Consider the following 18,805-nt stretch of genomic DNA (forward strand, 5'->3'; position numbering starts at 1 on the left):
TTTTACAGTCTTTAAAATGCTTGATCCCCAGTTATGACAGTAACATTTGGAGATTTTTCTGCTTTTTAATTTTTTTTTAAAGTAAAAACTTTCAAAGTTTTTGAAGATTCAGGAACTTGTAAAAGTTTATCAACAGGAAAGAAACAGCCATCTATCTAGGGTAAGATAAGGTTAAATAAACCATCTTCAAAAACTGGCTTCCTACCCTAGAATTCCTGAGAAAGCTTGCAAATTTAAAGCAGGAAAATAAATGTTAAAACAAAAACAAAAAACACTGTTAAATGCTCCCAGAGTTAGTCTTCATCTAATATATATGCATGCAGGCATGCGTGCACTTTTTGGTCTTTTTTTGTGTGTAAGTTTTAATTTTTTTTCCTCTTTAAGCTTACTATGGAAGAACATTTTAGCTTTTCATTTTTAAATATTTCAAATCCCTCATTATGTCTTGTAAACAAGAGGGGCTCTAGCACCCGGCTTTCACCGTAGTATCGCAATGAACTCATCTAACCCAAAGTGCAGGTAAAGGGACCTTAGGGCAGGTTGGGAGAGAGAAGTGAGGGGGTGGGAACACAGCAGTGAACCAGCATGGGCAAGTCACATGACAGAATGGATACTGGCTTATTCAGGCCATCATAGGTGCTTCAGTGGAAAGTACTGCTGGCACAGGGGTTTTATCTCTCCTGCATCTCTGCGCATGGCTACCAGAGACAATGTAGCTCTGCCTGGGGGGAGGGAGGGAACAAACCTAACTGGTAGGAGTTGGAAGAAAAACATCAGCTTCAATGTGTATGGTGGGATGGAGGAGAGGGCACAGTAGAAAAAAACAAAAACAAACAAACAAAAATAATATTAAAAAAAGGACCAGATAGTATGTTGCAGACTCCAGTTTACACACCCACACCCTTTGGGTCACATAACACTTTGCATATGAATCTATAAGCATATGTAGATGTAGCATTCCCCTCAGTCAGCCTTCAATGTCACACTGGATTTACACAGATATGGCAATTAAAAAAAGTCACAGAATTCCCCCATATCTCTCTCTCTCTCTCTCACACACACACACACACACACACTATTTCAGTTTGCCTTTTCCATTCCCCTCAATGTTTAAAGAGTTAAATACATTAGACACTATTGTATCCTTCAGTGAAGATGCTAAAGAAAAGAGATTGCCCTCCCCTCCCCACCTCCTACAGTTAATAAGGACAACAGAGGTACGTTCCCACTCAGGGTTGGAATGGGTAGGTATTTGCTGGTACAGAATGTCAGCACTTTATGCTAAACAGTATAACACAGAGCTTGACACCACCAAACTAGTGGTGGCACTTCTGAGAAGAGTACCGTCCTCTCTCTTCCCTCTTCTCCCTGCCCCCACAAAATATCTCCTGCTTTGTGTAAAGGGATGTCCCTTCAGGTCTGCTACAGCTCTTTTCACAACAAGCAGTGTTGTAAGTTTTGTTCCCTGCGTGCACACGCACGCACACACTGGCTAGCACTGTGGATTAAAGGTCACCCCATCCTGCCCAGAGTACTACTACACTGATGCTCACAAAATCCCAAACAAATCTTTCGTTAAATACAGAAATTAAAAAGCAACAGTACAGAAAAAGTAAAAACAAAAAAAGGTGCAATACTTTAAAAAAAAGTCTTTGCTAGTTATATACCTGCCTAAGCAAAACCACGTACACAGGAAAAAACACAACACAGAGAAACAAAAGGAAACATTTGAAGTACACACTGGTTTAAGAACATTCGTAAGTAAACGTTTCTGTCAGTGATGGCCTGGTACTGTAATACACCACGGCCTGGCACAGGTAACACTCATCAGGAGGGATGCAGAAAGGAGTTAGCTGCATGTGCTTTCAGGAGATGAGGCAGGCAGGCCAGCAAACTGCTGACACAACTTAGTTTTGTCAGTTTTAATATAAGCAGTAAATCAATTAAGAGAATAATGTTGGTTGGGCTGGAATTTCAGGGTTTTGATGGATACATGAATGGACATGAGTACATGTATACGGTTTGGAGGAGGGGTGAGAGACTCATTTTCTAAAGATACTGAAGATTGCAAGGGACTAGATAAGAACATTGGTCTTAGCCACATATAAACGTGATGTCTTCTATCCTCTGTTTTACCCTCCACAGAAGAAAAAAGAATGGCTTGCATTATAAAACAAACATTCTAGGGTTTACTCATCAAAACCCCACATGCAGACATAAATAAATAAATACACTGCTACTCAAAAGACAACACTGGCTCCCCTTCTCACCAAATCCTTCGGACATGGCAGTGTTTTGCTCTACCACAGGGTCAGAACAAGGGCTAGGAAGCAACAACCCACATTCAATATGATCTGCAAACTTGAATTAGCACCCTCCGAAAATCAATTAAAAAAACCAAAAAGATTTGACAAATCCAGCCCAAGAAAATTTTGTTTCAGCCACTGGGACTCCCCCATACTTGTTTTCAGAATCAAGACACACAGATGGCCAGCCAGCCCATAGACCCATCAGCAATGCAGCATTCTGAGACAGCCAAGAGAGAGAGGGAAAAATGCGCACTCACCAGAAACAAGCACACATGGGCAGTTACATGTGCCAGAACACACTGGTATTTCTCAACCAGCCAATCACAAAGTGTTGGGATTTTTTTTGAGGGTTTTTTTTTCATTTTTGTTTTTGTTTTTAAAGTGAGGCTCCGTCAAGTCTTCCCCTCCCCCCACCCCTGCAATTCTTTTGAACCCCACCCCCAACCCCACCCAACACGGTAGACCTAAGGACGGAAACACACCCAGTGCAAACAAAGTTAAAAAGCTATTTTTCAGTATATATGTTTCTTAGCAACAACTTCCGTATAACATGAAAAAGTGAAAAACTAGAAACTAATTTTTTTAATTTTTTGTGTTTAAATTTAAATGGTATGTGTACTTGCTTCACATTGTCTTTCTAAGTTGGCGTTCATGATTCAAGTATTTCAAGAGTGATATGTTCTCTTTTTGGATTCATATTCCAAACGAAAAAACTGAAGTTATATAAGGGAGGCAACTATGTGCTCAGACAGTCTGTCAATGACCCACCTTTTTTCTCTCTCCGTTTTCTTTTTTCCTTTTAAAAATGTATTTATTGCAAGTTGAAAAAAAACGAAAAGGTCAAGTTAGTGCTGCTGCTGTTCCAAAAAAGGTCACGAGGTCAGAGTTGAAAGTTCTAAGTTCAGATTGAATCCGACCCTCCTCCCAGAAGGTCTCCAGGTAGTAAGGGAGCAGGGCTGCCCATTCTATGGGGATCCTCTACACTTGGGACCCCCCACAAGCTTGAAGAATAGTTTGGGGGCCCCCACAATGAAGCGCCAGAGAGATCACCCCCACTGCTGCTGCCACCACTGCTGCTCCACTGCCCAAGCCCTGCTGACCCACCAAAAAGATTCAAAGGAGGTCCAACTGCATCTGTCTGGTTCTGTCCTGTCTCCAGGGATTGCCAGCCTGCTGCGGGTGCACTTGGGGTTGCTGCAGGTGTCGGGGGCTGAGCTTGTGCCAGAAAGCGACTAACCTCCTCATCTGTGGCAAATTCAGCCAGGATGGTAGTGTTTCCCAACACACACCTGTGGGGGCAGGGAGAAAAAAGGGTGAACGAGAAACAAAGTTCACATAAAAACCAGGGTACATGCACAGTATTCCAAACCTTGGACACAAAATGGCAAAGACTGCCCAGACCAGTAAGGAAATCAGTGGTAGAACTAAGCAAGGGAGGTGGGTGCAGTCATCTCCACTTTACCAGTTTAATCAGACTCTGCAGAACCCAAACTTTCCGTTTTTTTAAAAAATGACAGTATGTTTACAGCTCTTATGGCTGTGTAGGAAACCCAGTCCACAGAGAGAGTATGACACATTAACAGAGTCATAAACATGCACATGAAAGAGATAATTCCCCAGTTCAGTGTGTATTATCTTTCCAAAACACAAAAGCTTAAGAAAAGGTTAGAAATCAAAGAACTTCAGAATGAAAGAAAAGAAATTTCTTGGATTCCCAACCTTTTCTTAAGCTTTAACATTTCTGAAAGGTAACTGGGAGCATGGGAAGAAGTCTTTGGAAGTGCATGCAGTCTTGGGAGCAAAGCAAGCCAGTCTCACACTCAAATTTAAGAAAACTAATGGAGGCCTGAGAACAGGAAACCAAGTCTGGGATCTGCAAATTTATTTTAAGTGCCCCTCAGTTAAAACCACAGTCTATTTTGTCTTTTCCTAGCCCTATTTTTCTGCATTGCAGTGCCCCAAGGAGTAAAGATTACTCAGAAGAGAACTGAAGAATCACTGCAGATGGGTAAAAACCAGCAACGGGGAAAAAAATGCAGAAATTGTAATGTTTCTCTTTGAGACATTTTAATTAAAAGAAACATTTTAATTAAAATGTTCCAAACTTTAAGAAAAAAATCAAAGATTTTTTTAATTAAAAAAGTTTTCAAAAATCTTTTGTAGAAAGAGTTAAAAAACATTTTCACACAAATAAAAGTTTTTTTTCTCTCTACTTCAAAGGTTCTCAAACTGTGGCCCATGTTGAACTTGCTGGGGGCTCAAGGGGAGCTAGCGGGTCATATAATGCTGCATATTCCCACTCCTGATTTCCAGCTACTAAATTCTCATTAAAACACATTAAATACTTTCCTACCATCACTTTCCTATGTAAGCAACTGTTGTTGTTGCTACCACAAGGGTCTTACACCATCATGATTAGGAGACAGTGATACATACAACCAAGAACGAGAGGACAAGTGGTCTGTGAGAACCTCTACTAAAATGTGGTCCATGCTATGAAAGAGTTTGAGAATTCCTGCTCTAGGAAACAAGCTTTCCTTCACAAAGCAATTCCTCCCACCCCCACCTCCACTCCCCTTAAAAACAAACAAACAAACAAAAACAAAAACCGAGAGGCAGGAGGAGGAAAGGAATTTAGCTTTGGTACTCAGGTGGACTTTGTTTCAGATTGAAAATACAATTGATCACTTTGCAAAATCTTGCACATTAATGCTCATCTGAAGCAATTTATTAATTTTCATAAACACAGCCAAATTTGAATACTCATTTGCATACTGATCCCATCAGTCCACCCCATCCATTGCAAAATCCTTTATGTACCACTGTCACTTTGCAGCAGCAGTTCCAACAATCTCATTCAGAAACAAAGCATCATTCCCCATCTTCTGCTGGTAAAGGAAGAGACTCCTACCTCCGAGAATTGGCTTATTACCTGAGAGTTTCTAAAACATGGAAGTGGACAGACAAAAATATGGCTACTGACCTTTCATAACTATTGTTTTTCAAGATGTGTTGCACATGTCCATTCTATGCTAGGTGTGCACACGCCATGTTGCTGGAGATTTTTTTCCCCTTAATGGCATCTATAAGGACTGACCCTAGCGCCCCCTGGAGTCCTGCGCACATGCGTCGGTATAAGGGTTACCGCTGGCTCCGCAACCTCTGTTCCTTTTTATCCATAACTCCAACAGAGGGGTAGGAGGGCAGGTCATGGAATCGACATAAGCAACACATCTCGAAGGACAACAGTTACAAAAGATAAATAACATTTTTTTCTTAGAGTGCTTGCTCATGTCCATTCTCTGCTAGGTGACTCACAAACAATACCCCCGGAGGTGGGCTCAGAATTCATGGACGTGCTGATTGCAACACTGCTCTCCCAAAACTGGTTTCATCACAGGTCTGTTGGGTGATGGCGTAGTGGGATGCGAAGGTATGAACCGATGACTGTATTGCGGCTCTGCAGATGTCCTGGATTGGTATCTGTGAGAGGAATGCTGCTGATAAACCCTGGGCTCTTGTGGAATGAGCGGTCACAATGGCCGGAAGCGGAATCTTTGCCTGCTTATAGCAAGCTCAGATGCAAGCGGTTATCCAGGATGAGATTCTTTGGGATGACACCGGTAGTCCTTTCATCCTTTCCACTTCTGCTACAAAAAGTTGCGTAGATGTGCAGAAGGGCTTAGTCCTCTTGATATAGAAGGCCAGGACCCGCCTAATGTCCAATGTACGGAGCCAACGTTCCTCATCGGTGCTATGAGGCTTTGGAAGGAAGACAAGCAGAAAAATGGCCTGGTTGTTATGGAATTGCGACACCACCTTTAGCAGGAAGGCCGGGTTGGGGCGCAGTTGGACCTTGTCCTTGATGAACACCATATAAGAGGCTTCTGATGTCAGGGCCTTGATCTCACAGACCCTTCTGGCCAAAGTGATCGCAACCAGGAAAACGACCTTCTAAGAGAAGAGCAGTAAGGAACAAGATGCCAACGGCTCGCAGAGGGGCCCCTGTGAGCTTAGACAGGACCAGATTTAAGTCCCATGGGGGAATCGGGTCGCGAACCTGCAGGTAGAGTCTTTCCCAGCCCTTGAGGAACCCGACTGTCATCTCTTGGGAGAAAACTGATCCGCCTTGTACTGGAGGATGGAAGGCTGAGATGGCTGCCAAGTGAACCTTAACAGATGATAGAGCCAGACCTTGATGTTTCAGGTGGAGTAGGTAGTCCAAGATGGACTGCAGGGAAGACCAAGATGGAGAAAGATTCCGTGCAGAGGTCCAACAAATGAAATGTTTCTTCTTAGCCAATTAGGCAACCCTGGTGGAAGGCTTTCAGTTACCTAGCAAGACTTCTTGAACCTGATTTGAGGAAGCCTGCTCCTCAGGGTTCAGCCATGGTGAGGTGAGGTTCAGGGGAGGTGAGGTTCAGGTGAAGCAACCAGCTGTGGTCTTGCAAAATCAAGTCTGGGTGGGATGGGAGCACTAGTGGAGCTGCCACAGAGGTCCAGAAACATGCCAAACCAATGATGGTGTGGCCACACCAGAGCAATCATGATAACCTTCACCTTGTCCCTCTTCATCTTTAGACCAGTGAACCAAGAGGATCAGTGGACGAAGAGGATCAGTGGGAAGGTGTACTGCAGGCCATCTGCCCACAAGAGTAGGAAGGCATTGGAAAGGGAACCCTTGCTGAGCCCGCACATAGAACAGAACCAGGAAATTTCCTGTTCTGTCTGGAGGCGAACAGGTCCACTTGGGGGAGTGTCCCAATTGTGGAAGATAAGAGTGATGACCTCTGGGTTAAGAGACCACTCATGGCAAGAGGAAAGGGACCTACTGAGGTGATCTGCCAACGCATTCTGGTCTCCTGGGAGGCGCGATGCCTTGAGGTGAATGGTGTGCTTCACATAGAAGTCCCACAGTCAGAGGGTCTCTTGACACAAGGCTAAGGATCGAGCTCTCCCTTGCTTTTTGACGTAAAACATTGAGGCCGTGTTGTCCGTCAAGACCTGCATGACCTGGTCTGAGAGCTGAGGAAGAAACACCTGGCAGGCCAAGTATATTGCCCTGAGTTCCTTGACATTTATATGTACAGAGAGATCTGCAGCGACCCTGGGTCCTGAGTCTGCTGAGGTGGGCTCCCCACCCCAGGTTTGACACATCCAAAACCAATGTTACTGTCGGATATGGGGCAGGAAAGGCACCCCCTTCATCACAGAACGTGGGTCTCTCCACCAAGTCAGAGAAGCTAAGATGGGCGACAGAATTGTGAGAACTGAGTCCAAATGGTGTCTGCCTGGGGACTAGACTAATGCCAGGCTCATCTGTAGGGATCTGAGGCATAGTTGCACGTATTGCACCATGTAGGTACATGCTGCCATGTGACCAACAGCTGGAGTCACACCCAGGCGGTTGAAAGCAGGTGAGCTGTGACCCAGACGATTAGATCGGACATAGTTCGGAACCTAGCCTCTGATGGGTAGGCCTTGGCCTGGATGGAGTCGAGCGCTACCCCAATAAACTCTATTCTTTGCACTGGAACCAATGTTGATTTCTGTTCATTTATTAACAGACCCAGTGCCCAAAATGTGGCCTGTACTATGCCAATGCTGTGTGAATCTGAGTCCACAAGTGGCCTTTGATCAGCCAATCACTGAGGTAGGGGTAGACTTGTACACTTCAACATCTGACATATGGCATGGTTGCAGCCTATACTTTGTAAAATCTCATGGGGCTGCTGACAGACTGATGGGAAGCGCGATGAATTGGTAGCAGCACTGGCTCACCACAAACCTGAGGAATTGTGTGTCCACGGAAGATGGAGATGTAGAAATAAGTTTCCCGTAAATCGAGGGTGGCATACCAGTCTCCTGGATCCAGGGAGGGAATGATAGAGCCAGGAAGACCATGTGAAACCTCGCAGAGATGAAGGAGTCTGCCATAGTGCCCTGACTGGTCCCAACACAACCTCATTGACTGGCTCTGGCCACTCTGGAGGGAGCCACTGCTCCTTGGCTTCCAGCCGCAAGTTTGTAGAGACCCATTTCAGGAGCTCTTGATGGGCCCTGAAGTCATCTGGTGGAAGAGGGTTACTAGGACTTGTGATCCCCTAATACCATAGGAGGGTTTGGTCCTTCCTCCTCCATCTGTACCATCTCCACTGGGGCCACTTCAGTGACCTTGAGGTGTGTACCAGAGTTGGGGTCCGGTGCTGGTTGGGAAGAAACAGTGGTTCGTTTCTCAGACACCACAGTGTATGATCACTGGGAAGTATGACCGCTGGTACTTTTTCGGCATGGCAAAGGATTTTCCTGCAGACCCTGAGGAGGACTCCTCTCCTAGAGACTATGGCAGAGCTGTAACCACTCTGCCTCCAGACAGTGCTGGGGAATTGGTGACCGCTGCTGGGTCGGGGACCGCTGCGGCAGGGCCATGGAGGGCTTTCCTCTGGGAGGTGCCGCGACGGAGCTCACTGCCCCTTGAATCGTTCCATCCCTGGTTGGTAAGGGGCATTCAGGGGTGGGCAGTATCAGGAGGGACATGAAATCCTTTGTAACCTGGAAAGCCTCCAGAGTTGAGGGGGCCCAACTCTGGGGAGGACGAGTGGCCCAGCATGGGTCTCACTTTATCAGCTGCTCCCTGCTTGTCCCTCTTTAGCACCGGAGAGTGCCCTCTCTCGGCATGCTGTTTCTTATGCTTCTTCCTTGGCACCGGGAATGGAGAACGGTGCTGGGAAGAGCACAGTGCAGGTGGAGCACTTTGCATGGAGACCAAAGTGCTTGGCGCCATTTCGGAGTGGCTGAGGACAGTTTGAGGGCTGTCTCCATGAGTAAAGCCTTCAGACGAATGTCCCTGTCTTTCTGAGTGCATGGACTGAAGCCCTTGCAGATCTTGCATTTCTCCTTAACGTGAGCTTCCCCAAGGCACTTTAGACAGATCAAATGCGGGTCTCTCACTGGCATGGGATTGCTGCAGGAGGTACACGGCTTGAAGCCTAGGGACCGGGCCATGCCAGTCCCTGGAAGGATGTCCCATGACAACTAGGACTGCTATTTACACTATATACACTAATATTAACAGATAACTAACTACGTTAACTACAAAAACTATATACGATAGACTACAGAGTCTAAACCACTCGGAAAGCCTTGCAAGAGCAAGGTGGTTGTTGCAAGCAACTGTGACAGGCGGTAAGGAACTGAGAGGGTGTGGAGCCGTCAATGCCCCTTATACTGGCGCATGTGCATGGGGCTCTGGGGGCATGAAGGCCAGTCCTATGAATACCACTAAGGAAAAAAAAAAATCTCCAGCAACTGTGCATGTGGCGCACACACACACCTCGCATGGAATGGACATGAGCAAGCACTCAAAGAAAAAGTTTTACTGAATCATCTCCTGTATGCAGGACTTTTATCAATAGACAAAATCAGCTCTGTGTGGCAGAGGAAACGGGGTATATGCATGTTGCTGGGGTAACTCACATGTGCAGTGCAGTCTGGGCCTTGGCCGCCTCCTGTTTGGTGTTGTATCGGATTAGGGCGGTGCCCTGGGTCAGGTTCAGATGGAATGTCAGCAGTGGGCCATGCTGCATGCAGATCGTCCTCAAGGTTGACCCATCGATCTGAGGAAGATAGGAAAAATAACAAAGGTTTACTGAAAGAAAGGGGCACTGAACTTTTTGTTTATGATATGAATACATCTGAAGAACTTGAGGTATGTTTAATAAATAAGGTAATTAAAAATTTACATTTTAAAAAATCAGTTAGTATTGTGCTGCATGTCACAGGGAAAAGAGTGGGATCTTGAGAAGGTCAGTGAGAGGGATGGGATGTTATTTTCAAGTAGGTTCTTTTCATTAGGCTTTTGTGCATCTTACAGTGACTTCACTTTGTAGTACAGTGATTACCGTATTTATCGGCGTATAACACGCACTTTTTTCCCCTGAAAATAGGGGGCAAATGATGTGTGCGTGTTATACGCCGATATAACCATGTACCCAGGGCCGGCTCTAGGCTCCCGAGCAGCGCGGCCCTAGCCCCCGTCCCCCCCAGCGGCGCGGCCCAAGCCCCCACCCCCCGAGACCCGGCCCGCGGCCCGAGCCCCCACCCCCCGAGACCCGAGCGGCGCGGGCCCGAGCCCCCACCCCCCGAGCCCCGGCCCGCGGCCCGAGCCCCCACCCCCCGAGCCCCGGCCCGAGCCCCCACCCCCCGAGACCCGAGCGGCGCGGCCCTAGCCCCCACCCCCCGAGACCCGAGCGGCGCGGCCCAAGCCCCCACCCCCCGAGACCCGGCCCGCGGCCCGAGCCCCCACCCCCCGAGACCCGAGCGGCGCGGCCCGAGCCCCCACCCCCCGAGACCCGGCCCGCGGCCCGAGCCCCCACCCCCCCGAGACCCGAGCGGCGCGGCCCGAGCCCCCACCCCCCGAGACCCGGCCCGCGGCCCGAGCCCCCACCCCCCCAGACCCGCGCGGCGCGGCCCCCGCCCCCCCCCCCCCCGCGCCCCGGCCCGCGGCCCGAGCCCCCACCCCCCGAGACCCGAGCGGCGCGGGCCCGAGCCCCCACCCCCCGAGACCCGGCCCGCGGCCCGAGCCCCCATCCCCCGAGACCCGAGCGGCGCGGCCCAAGCCCCCACCCCCCGAGACCCGGCCCGCGGCCCGAGCCCCCACCCCCCGAGACCCGAGCGGCGCGGGCCCGAGCCCCCACCCCCCGAGACCCGAGCGGCGCGGGCCCGAGCCCCCACCCCCCGAGACCCGAGCGGCGCGGGCCCGAGCCCCCCCCGCCCCGACCCGACCCGGCTCACAGCGCAGCAGCCGCATGGCTCCGGAGGGGGCTGAGCTCTTTCCCGCTCAGAGCCACGTGGGGAGGGGGCGGGGCCGCAAACTCCAGGCTCAGGTCAGCTGCCTCTGCTGGGCCCGGAGCTTTATTTGAAATTTACCGGTAAGTTTTTTTCCTGAAATTTCCCCCTTAAAATGAAGGTGCGTGTTATACGCCTGTGCGTGTTATACGCCGATAAATACGGTAGATACTAAGCTTAGCTTGTTTTAATTTTAGCTCATTCTAGGCCTCCGTCTAATTTTCTCTCCCTTCATCTTGTTGAGATTACTAAATTGTGATTATCTCTGTGTTTCCCAGATTTCCAGTGGAGTACAAACTGTATTTCTAACCCTATTAGGGCAAGAAATATTGCACCAAAATAAAATGTCATTTTGATCACCTGCTTTGCTTCCCCCCATCCCCAATGATTCAATTTCAGAAGGATTTTAAAACTAGCCAGTAATTTGAAAATGCTAGAGATTACTACTTTATACTATCTGAAAAACTGGGGATCTCAGTTTTTGGATGGTGCAAAGGATCAGTTTTTAACTTTGGTGGTTTGTGAGCTAAACAACAATTAATACTGTTGCTAGTCTGTCAGACTAACAGAGCTCAGTCTCTCATTTTGGACACTTTCAGCAGCAGCTGCCTCTGTTCTTTCTATATCAGCAAGTATCACTTTGCCTTTTCCCCTTTCTGATCACAATCAGTTCCATTTATATCCTTTTTCAGTAATTTAAACTTCTCCCAAATCTATTCCTCTGCCATTCAGTGACTGCTAGAACAGCATGAAACATTCCTTGCATTAAGAGAAACATAGAAATGTGCTTTTTCATTGCAACTAGACAAACCACCTTCCTATTGCTGCTCTTGCCCTCTATATCAAGGGAAAGGTTCTTTATAACGTGAGTGATGCAGTTTGGCATTTTGGATGACCCGAGAAGATCCCAGCCCTCCTTTCCGTGGTCTTAGTTCTTAAACTGTGCTGTGTGATAAAATTATCCTACTGGATAATGGGTGGTTGTCTAGTTTCCAAAGTGCTGCTGATAATCATATAGGCATTTCGTAGGCTCCAATGCAGGCTAATTGGAGTTACTGAAACCAGGATCTCTGTAGAATTTATTTTGAATGGAAACAAGCTCTGAGAATGACGACTGCTGGAGTGTCCTAACTAGGCTGTGCTGTTGGCAACAGCGTTGGAAACATTCTGAGGTTTTGCTATGGAAACCCCAGAGTAAAACCTGGCAGTTCTCCCTAGCTCTTTTATTGACAATGTCCCAAAGAAACTGGAGCCTGAAGCTATTATGCACAACACAATTTATCCACATTTCTGAATTAAACAAACTTGAGAGTAATTCCTCCACAAAATACCCTGGGTAATGGTGGGGACAGTTATAATGGTCTTATGGCAAACATCCTACCAAAGCAACTGAGATCTCTACACATTTAGCTGATGTGATTACTGTAGTCAAGCAGGCTACTCTGACTACAGGTATTTCATCAGAATCACCAAGCCAATTCAGCATGGTTAAACTTCATTAAAATGGGAATAGAAAAGGAGCCCCCAAATCCTGCTCTCTATAGTTTAGCACTCCTGCCTCCCAAAAGAGGAGTAAAAGAGAAATACCTGTGGAGTGAGATTGTGAAGAACCAGCCAGTAGCTAGGACGAACTGAGCCACCATCACTCCAGGTAGAGGCTGAAAACATTTAAACAGAGGGAGAAATACAAAAGTCAGAAGATACTGAGAGTACATTTTGACAAACAAATGCCTCCTCTGCACTATGCTCAGGTCTTTCTGTCTCTCAGACAATTTCATCTATATCAAACATACTAACAGTGGATTCTGTGCTTTACAGTACTGTACACAAAACAATTCTCACATTTAACATTAGGATTAATTTTTGCCAGTTTGTGTCTTCTAGGGCTTTCCCCAACCACATAATTCACTTCTCCAACACCACCCATTATTCTTCAAAAGCCCTATGCTGCAGAAATCCTCTCCTGGTAGCTCCCAGCCCTCTCCTTACTCCTCCCCAGGCAGCTCCCGGGACCTTTCCCTCACATTGACAGTAAGTTTCCATTTTAAAAAGGGATATTTTTTTCCTTTACCAGGCAACCGCAACTTCCTCTCTTGTGAAGGCCGCATCATATCCACACCATTAGCGCTGTATAACACACACCCCTCACGGCCGAGCAATGATGCTATCAGGAGATCCTTCTCACCAGAGGCAAGCCTTGAGTCCTGTGCCCCCCACCCCCTGACCGATCGGGGTGCTGTGCTGCTCCAGGGAGATGATGGTTTTGGGTTGGTCAGGCCAGGTGGTGGGCGGGGCAGCCCTGTAGTGTTCCTTGAGGAAATATGGTTTTTCCACATCTTGTTGGAGAGATGAGTGGGATTGTGTCCTATGGGATCTGGGGACCATGTTGATTTGTAATCATTGAATTTTGCTGTAAATAGATAAAGAAAGGGCATGGATTAATGGGATTTAAGCCCCACAACACAGTCTATGTAACTATGCAGCTATTGTAACAGGCTAAAACCACTTGTATCAGATGCAGGCACACAATGTTCAAATCCATGCAGCTGTTAGCATGTACCAAACTAAAACACAAGCAAAGTCAGACCTGGTTAATCCCTGCTTTCTATATATATTCTGACAGAGAAACTCGTTCATTCATATAGTGACCTCTTATACACATTAATATAATCTGAGATCTAACTGAGAGATATAATTCAGATCAGAGGATCTCAAAGCTCTTTACAATGGTGGGCAAGTATTATCCTTATTTAACAAATTGAAAATTGAGGCTCAGAAAATAAGATGCTTGCAGATTGGGAACGCAAACCTTGTTCCCTCCTCTACATATTAGGCTTATGTTGCTTCCTAGAGATGTGTTCATTTTTGTAGGATGACTTCCATTTTATGAGATAAGAGTTTTATTATGAGGTGCAAAGCAAGAAACTGAGCTATTGTGTAATCTGGATTTATGAGATCCCTGATGACAGGAATTCAGTTTATCTGAAATAGTTACATTGTTATTGTTAGGGCACAGAAAGATTACTGGACACCTACTAGCTAAGGTTGATCCCAAACATGGCTTTCCCCTAGTGAAGTTCAAAGACCTCCAATAGGAAGCCCTGTATGCTAACAAAATTGGAAACTTCATTCTTGCAATTCTGGATATGGGGGTCCCCCTCTTCTCCCTTTCTTAAGAAAGAAGACAGTAATACATTCTTCAGTTTCTCTTGACGTTACTGGACACTCTGCTCACCCAGTATAAGATTGCTAGGCAGAGTGCAGATTACTCCAGTAACTGGCATTTTACTCATTCTGACAGGACATAGCAAATGAACAATGAAGCATAAGATCCAAAAATCTTGAAGCAGCACTTGCTGTTCAAGGCAGGGCTGTCTGGGAAAAATGCACTTGTCTAGTCAATCTGGCTCACATCTGGTATGTGCATTTAAGTCTTAGCTATTGTCCAGTTAGTGTAGATTTGAAATGGAGAAAAACAAACAATCAGGGTTCCCAGTTCCCCAAGGTAGCACAGTAAGTGCAAATCTGAGAATTAAGAATGCAGATTTGTTAGCAAAAAGGTAATGATTTATAATACAACATATTTGGATCGCTACCTTCCACAGTGCTTGGAGTCCAGGGGTCTGTAAGTACCAATGGCTTGCATTAATTTTACACATGTAAATCTGAAGTGTACGAAAAAATCTAAACACCAACAGAGCTGGAAATTTTATTTAGGGATCAGTGAATTCTAATCTGCCTATTTTAGGGGACCCACTTCAAGGAGTCATTTTCTCACACTAGGGAAATGCTCTGAAGCTGAGTAACATGGAACATGTGTTAATCCTATTAATTTCTACTTCTTTAAATCATTCCCATCTTTTCTATATGCTAGATATAGTTAAAAGGAGGTAAAGCTGGGTTTGGTGTCCTATTCCCAGACTCAGATTAACCAGCAGTTGACTTTGAAACAGAAACTTTACATGTCCTTGTAGAACAAAGATACATATTCAGACACTGCTTCAATCAAAGCCATTCTATAGAGTCACACCTATTCAATTATAAGAACTAGCCAAGAACAATGCCAGCTCAAGGGAAAACTTTGGGATTTATAAAAAATCAGAAATCCAACTTGATTTCCTGGGTTGGATATTCAAATGGTTACTCAGTGGTGAGTATAGAGCCCATTGATTAATAGGAATGCTTGGTGTCTTTATAACCAAGAAAAGATGTAGGGCAAAAGTCTAGGCTTTGGTCTACATGTTAAACTGCCAGAATCACTATAACTCCTTTCTCAAGCCCTGAAGGGGGATGAAGGGTGCAATAAACAGTGGAAGTGAAAATGTTCTAACAGTGCTTTTCCTTTTTAGAAAGTTGCAAGGTGATTGTATATAGTGTTTCCCTCCCTTAATATCTCTGAGTTCTTGGCTTAGTAGCAGGTACACATGAAAACAAATTAAAGAAATGAAACCCTCACTATTTATCCTAGTAGATTTTGTATGAGAAATGCTTGTACATTTTGTGGATGTTCCCTATATCCTCTCTTCTTTGCCTTCTACTGCATCCTCTGAAGGTATGTCTACTACGAAATTAGGTCGAATTTATAGAAGTCTTTTTTTAGAAATCGTTTTTATACAGTCGATTGTGTGTGTCCCCATACAAAATGCTCTAAGTGCATTAAGTCAGCGGACTGTGTTCACAGTACCAAGGCTAGAGGCGACTTCCGGAGCATTGAACTGTGGGGAGCTATCCCACAGTTCCCGCAGTCTCCACTGCCCATTGGAATTCTGGGTTGAGATCCCAATGCCTCATGGGGCAAAAACAGTGTCGCAGGTGGTTCTGGATACATGTCATCAGGCCTCCCTCTCCCTCCCTCCGTGAAAGCAATGGCAGACAATCGTTTCGCGCCTTTTTTCCTGGGTTACCTGAGCAGGCGCCATACCACGGCGAGCATGGAGCCTGCTCAGCTCATCATCACCGTACGTCTCCTGGGTGCTGGCAGACGTGGGACTGCATTGCTACACAGCAGCAGCTCACTGCCTTTTGGCAGCAGACGGTGCATTATGATTGGTTGCCATCGTCGTCGTACTCCTGGGTGCTCTTTTAGCCGATCTCGGTGAGGTCGGTCGGGGCGCCTGGGCAGACATGGGAGTGACTCAGCCAGGTGATTCCCATTTTCTGCTGAGCACCCAGGAGATGACGATGGCTAGCAGTCGTACTGCACCATCTGCTGCCAGCCTAAGATGTAAAAGATAGATGGAGTGCATCAAAACAAGAAATTGACCTGATTTTTTTTGTGTGAAATCAATGGCCTGCTAAACCCAGGGTTTTGAGTTCAATCCTTGAGGGGGCCATTCTGTGCGACAGTTGTTTGTGTTTCTCCTTGATGCAAAGCCACCCCCTTTTGTTGATTTTAATTCCCTGTAAGCCATGTTGTCAGTCGCTCCTCCCTCCGTCAGAGCAACGGCAGACAACTGTTTCATGCCTTTTTTCAGCGCAGAACCAGAAGCTGCAAAAGCAAAACTAGGTGAGGAGGCAGCATGGTGACGAGAGTGATGAGGACATAGACATGGACAGAGACTTCTCACAAAGTACGGGCCGGGCAATGTACCCCGGCAACGTGCACATCATGCTGATGAACTCTGCATGGTCACCCGTGCTGATCAGCTCGCCACGCTGGCCAAACAGGAAATGAAATTCAAAAGTTCGCAGGGCTTTTCCTGTCTACCTAGCCAGTGCATCTGAGTTGAGAGTGCTGTCCAGAGCAGTCACAATGGAGCACTCTGGGATAGCTCCTGGAGGCCAATACCATCGAATTGCATCCGCACTACCCCAAATTTGACCCGGCAAGGCCGATTTCAGCACTAATCCCCTCATTGGAGGTGGAGTAAAGAAATCGATTTAAAGAGCCCTTTAAGTCGAAAAAAAAGGGCTTAGTTTTGTGGACGGATCCAGGCTTACATCGAGGTAACGCTGCTAAATTCGACCTAAAATCGTAGTGTAGACCAAGCCTGACTCATGTGCTGGACCTTTGTATTTTGGATCTTAAAGGGAATTCATTAAAAATAGAGGGTTGTTTTAAAGCAATTGTAATGGAACATTTTATCAGGAGGAAAACTAGCATACCAGCCAATCAAATCCAAGACTACACCCAAAGTGGAGAGACAAGGTGAGTGGGTATAGACAGAGAATACTGATTGGCTGGTGACTGTTTTTCAAGATCTGGAACCCACTTACCTGAAGTGCTATGAACATTGGTGAAGGAATTGTCAGAGGCACTGTAGGGCCAGGCACCAGGTGAAGGCAGCGAGGTGTTGAGGGAAGAATTAGACCCTATCAAAGAGGGAAGGAAGGAAGAAAATATTGCAGATAAATATAAGAGTTTCTGTAATACCAACACACCCCATTGGTTCCATTTCCACTAAATGTCAGTGACTCACAACATGTCAATGCCGCCTAGGTTTTTTCGTGTTCTCACCTTTTTTGGGGGTGGGGGGGGGAGGAGAATTAGATTTTTTTTTAAATTACTTCTGTAAAAAGGTTGATATATTGGAATGAATGCAGGTATCTGCTGTTTTACCTGTGGTGTTGTCCCGCAGAAGTTGGTGGTCAGTATCAACAATAGGAGAGGTGGCTGTACCCCCCAACACACTTCCAGGGGTCACATAGGGGTCAGATTCAGGGTCAATGTTTTGAATACCTTTCCATGGCACTCCCGGCTGGAACTCTGGGATGGGAAGGAATAAAAATAAGATGCAGAGACAGAAATGCCATTTACAAGAAATTAACAATTTGAGGATGTTTTGAAAGGGCTCATGACTATCTTTTATAGGGCTCCTCAATGGATCATCAGGAGAAGACTTTCCTATATGGAATATGCCTTGTACTACTCCTCTCCTCTCACTATATTGCTCTCCACAGTTCATGTCCATGGGAGTTTACACCAAAACTGGCTTGAATACATGGGGCGCCCTCTGAACTATCTTCCACCTTTCTCATTTCAGACTGTGCTAGACTTCAGTGACTTCAGCCTTGCTCACTACACTATACCCGTTTCAAGGATATTTTCTGCACACAGGAGCCTTTCCCAAAGAAGTTCATGCTACATCATGGGTCACCAATGCAATAAGCTCCAGACAGAAAAAATCCTGCCCTTCCTCATCCCAAAATCACCTGGAAAACCAAACATCCACACCTTTCACTGACAGATGTGCTTTCAATGGGATTTTTTTTTTAGTTTCCATGCAAACATAACACAGAATGAAACAGCAAGCAGTACAGAAGAGGGAAACTGAGTTGTGTGCATTCTGTGGTTAGGTGTTTCTGAGCAGATTTAATCAACTACATTCCAATCACACCTGTATGCCCATCACAAAAACAAAGGCAACAGTTCACTTGTCAGAAATCAAGGATCATTTAGGCACTCTATAGTTATTCTGTTCTTAATTCATATTAAATTTATACTGTCAGTTTAACACAGGGGTCAGCAACCTTTGGCACGTGGCTCGCCAGGGTAAGCACCCTGGCAGGCCAGGCCGGTTTGTTTCCCTGCCGCATCCACAGGTTTGGCCGATCGCGGCTGCCACTGGCCGCGGCTCGCCGCTCCAGGCCAATGGGGGTGGCGGGAAGTGGCGTGGGCCAAGGGATGTGCTGGCCGCCGCCCCCATTGG

The 18,805-nt window shown here is 46.4% G+C and overlaps 1 protein-coding gene across 10 annotated transcripts in view; it reads right to left on the reverse strand.

Moving 5' to 3' along the window:
* Positions 1-2,876: 2,876 nt before the first annotated feature.
* Positions 2,877-18,805, reverse strand: part of TNRC6B (trinucleotide repeat containing adaptor 6B) — a 240,152-nt gene continuing 224,223 nt past the window's right edge. For 8 of the 10 annotated variants that reach the window (XM_044985398.1, XM_044985413.1, XM_044985443.1 and 5 more), the window contains 6 exons: positions 17,716-17,862; positions 17,373-17,468; positions 13,228-13,566; positions 12,744-12,814; positions 9,786-9,925; positions 2,877-3,598 (listed from right to left, as the gene is read on the reverse strand). In XM_044985398.1, coding sequence (XP_044841333.1) covers positions 3,211-3,598; positions 9,786-9,925; positions 12,744-12,814; positions 13,228-13,566; positions 17,373-17,468; positions 17,716-17,862 — 1,181 coding nt within the window. In that variant the 3' untranslated portion in view covers positions 2,877-3,210. The remainder of the gene's footprint in view (positions 3,599-9,785; positions 9,926-12,743; positions 12,815-13,227; positions 13,567-17,372; positions 17,469-17,715; positions 17,863-18,805) is intronic. The other 2 variants (XM_044985465.1, XM_044985405.1) reach the window with 1 other exon arrangement.

The sequence above is a fragment of the Mauremys mutica genome, chromosome 1 (genome assembly GCF_020497125.1).
Source record: "Mauremys mutica isolate MM-2020 ecotype Southern chromosome 1, ASM2049712v1, whole genome shotgun sequence".
NCBI classification, from domain to species: domain Eukaryota; kingdom Metazoa; phylum Chordata; order Testudines; family Geoemydidae; genus Mauremys; species Mauremys mutica.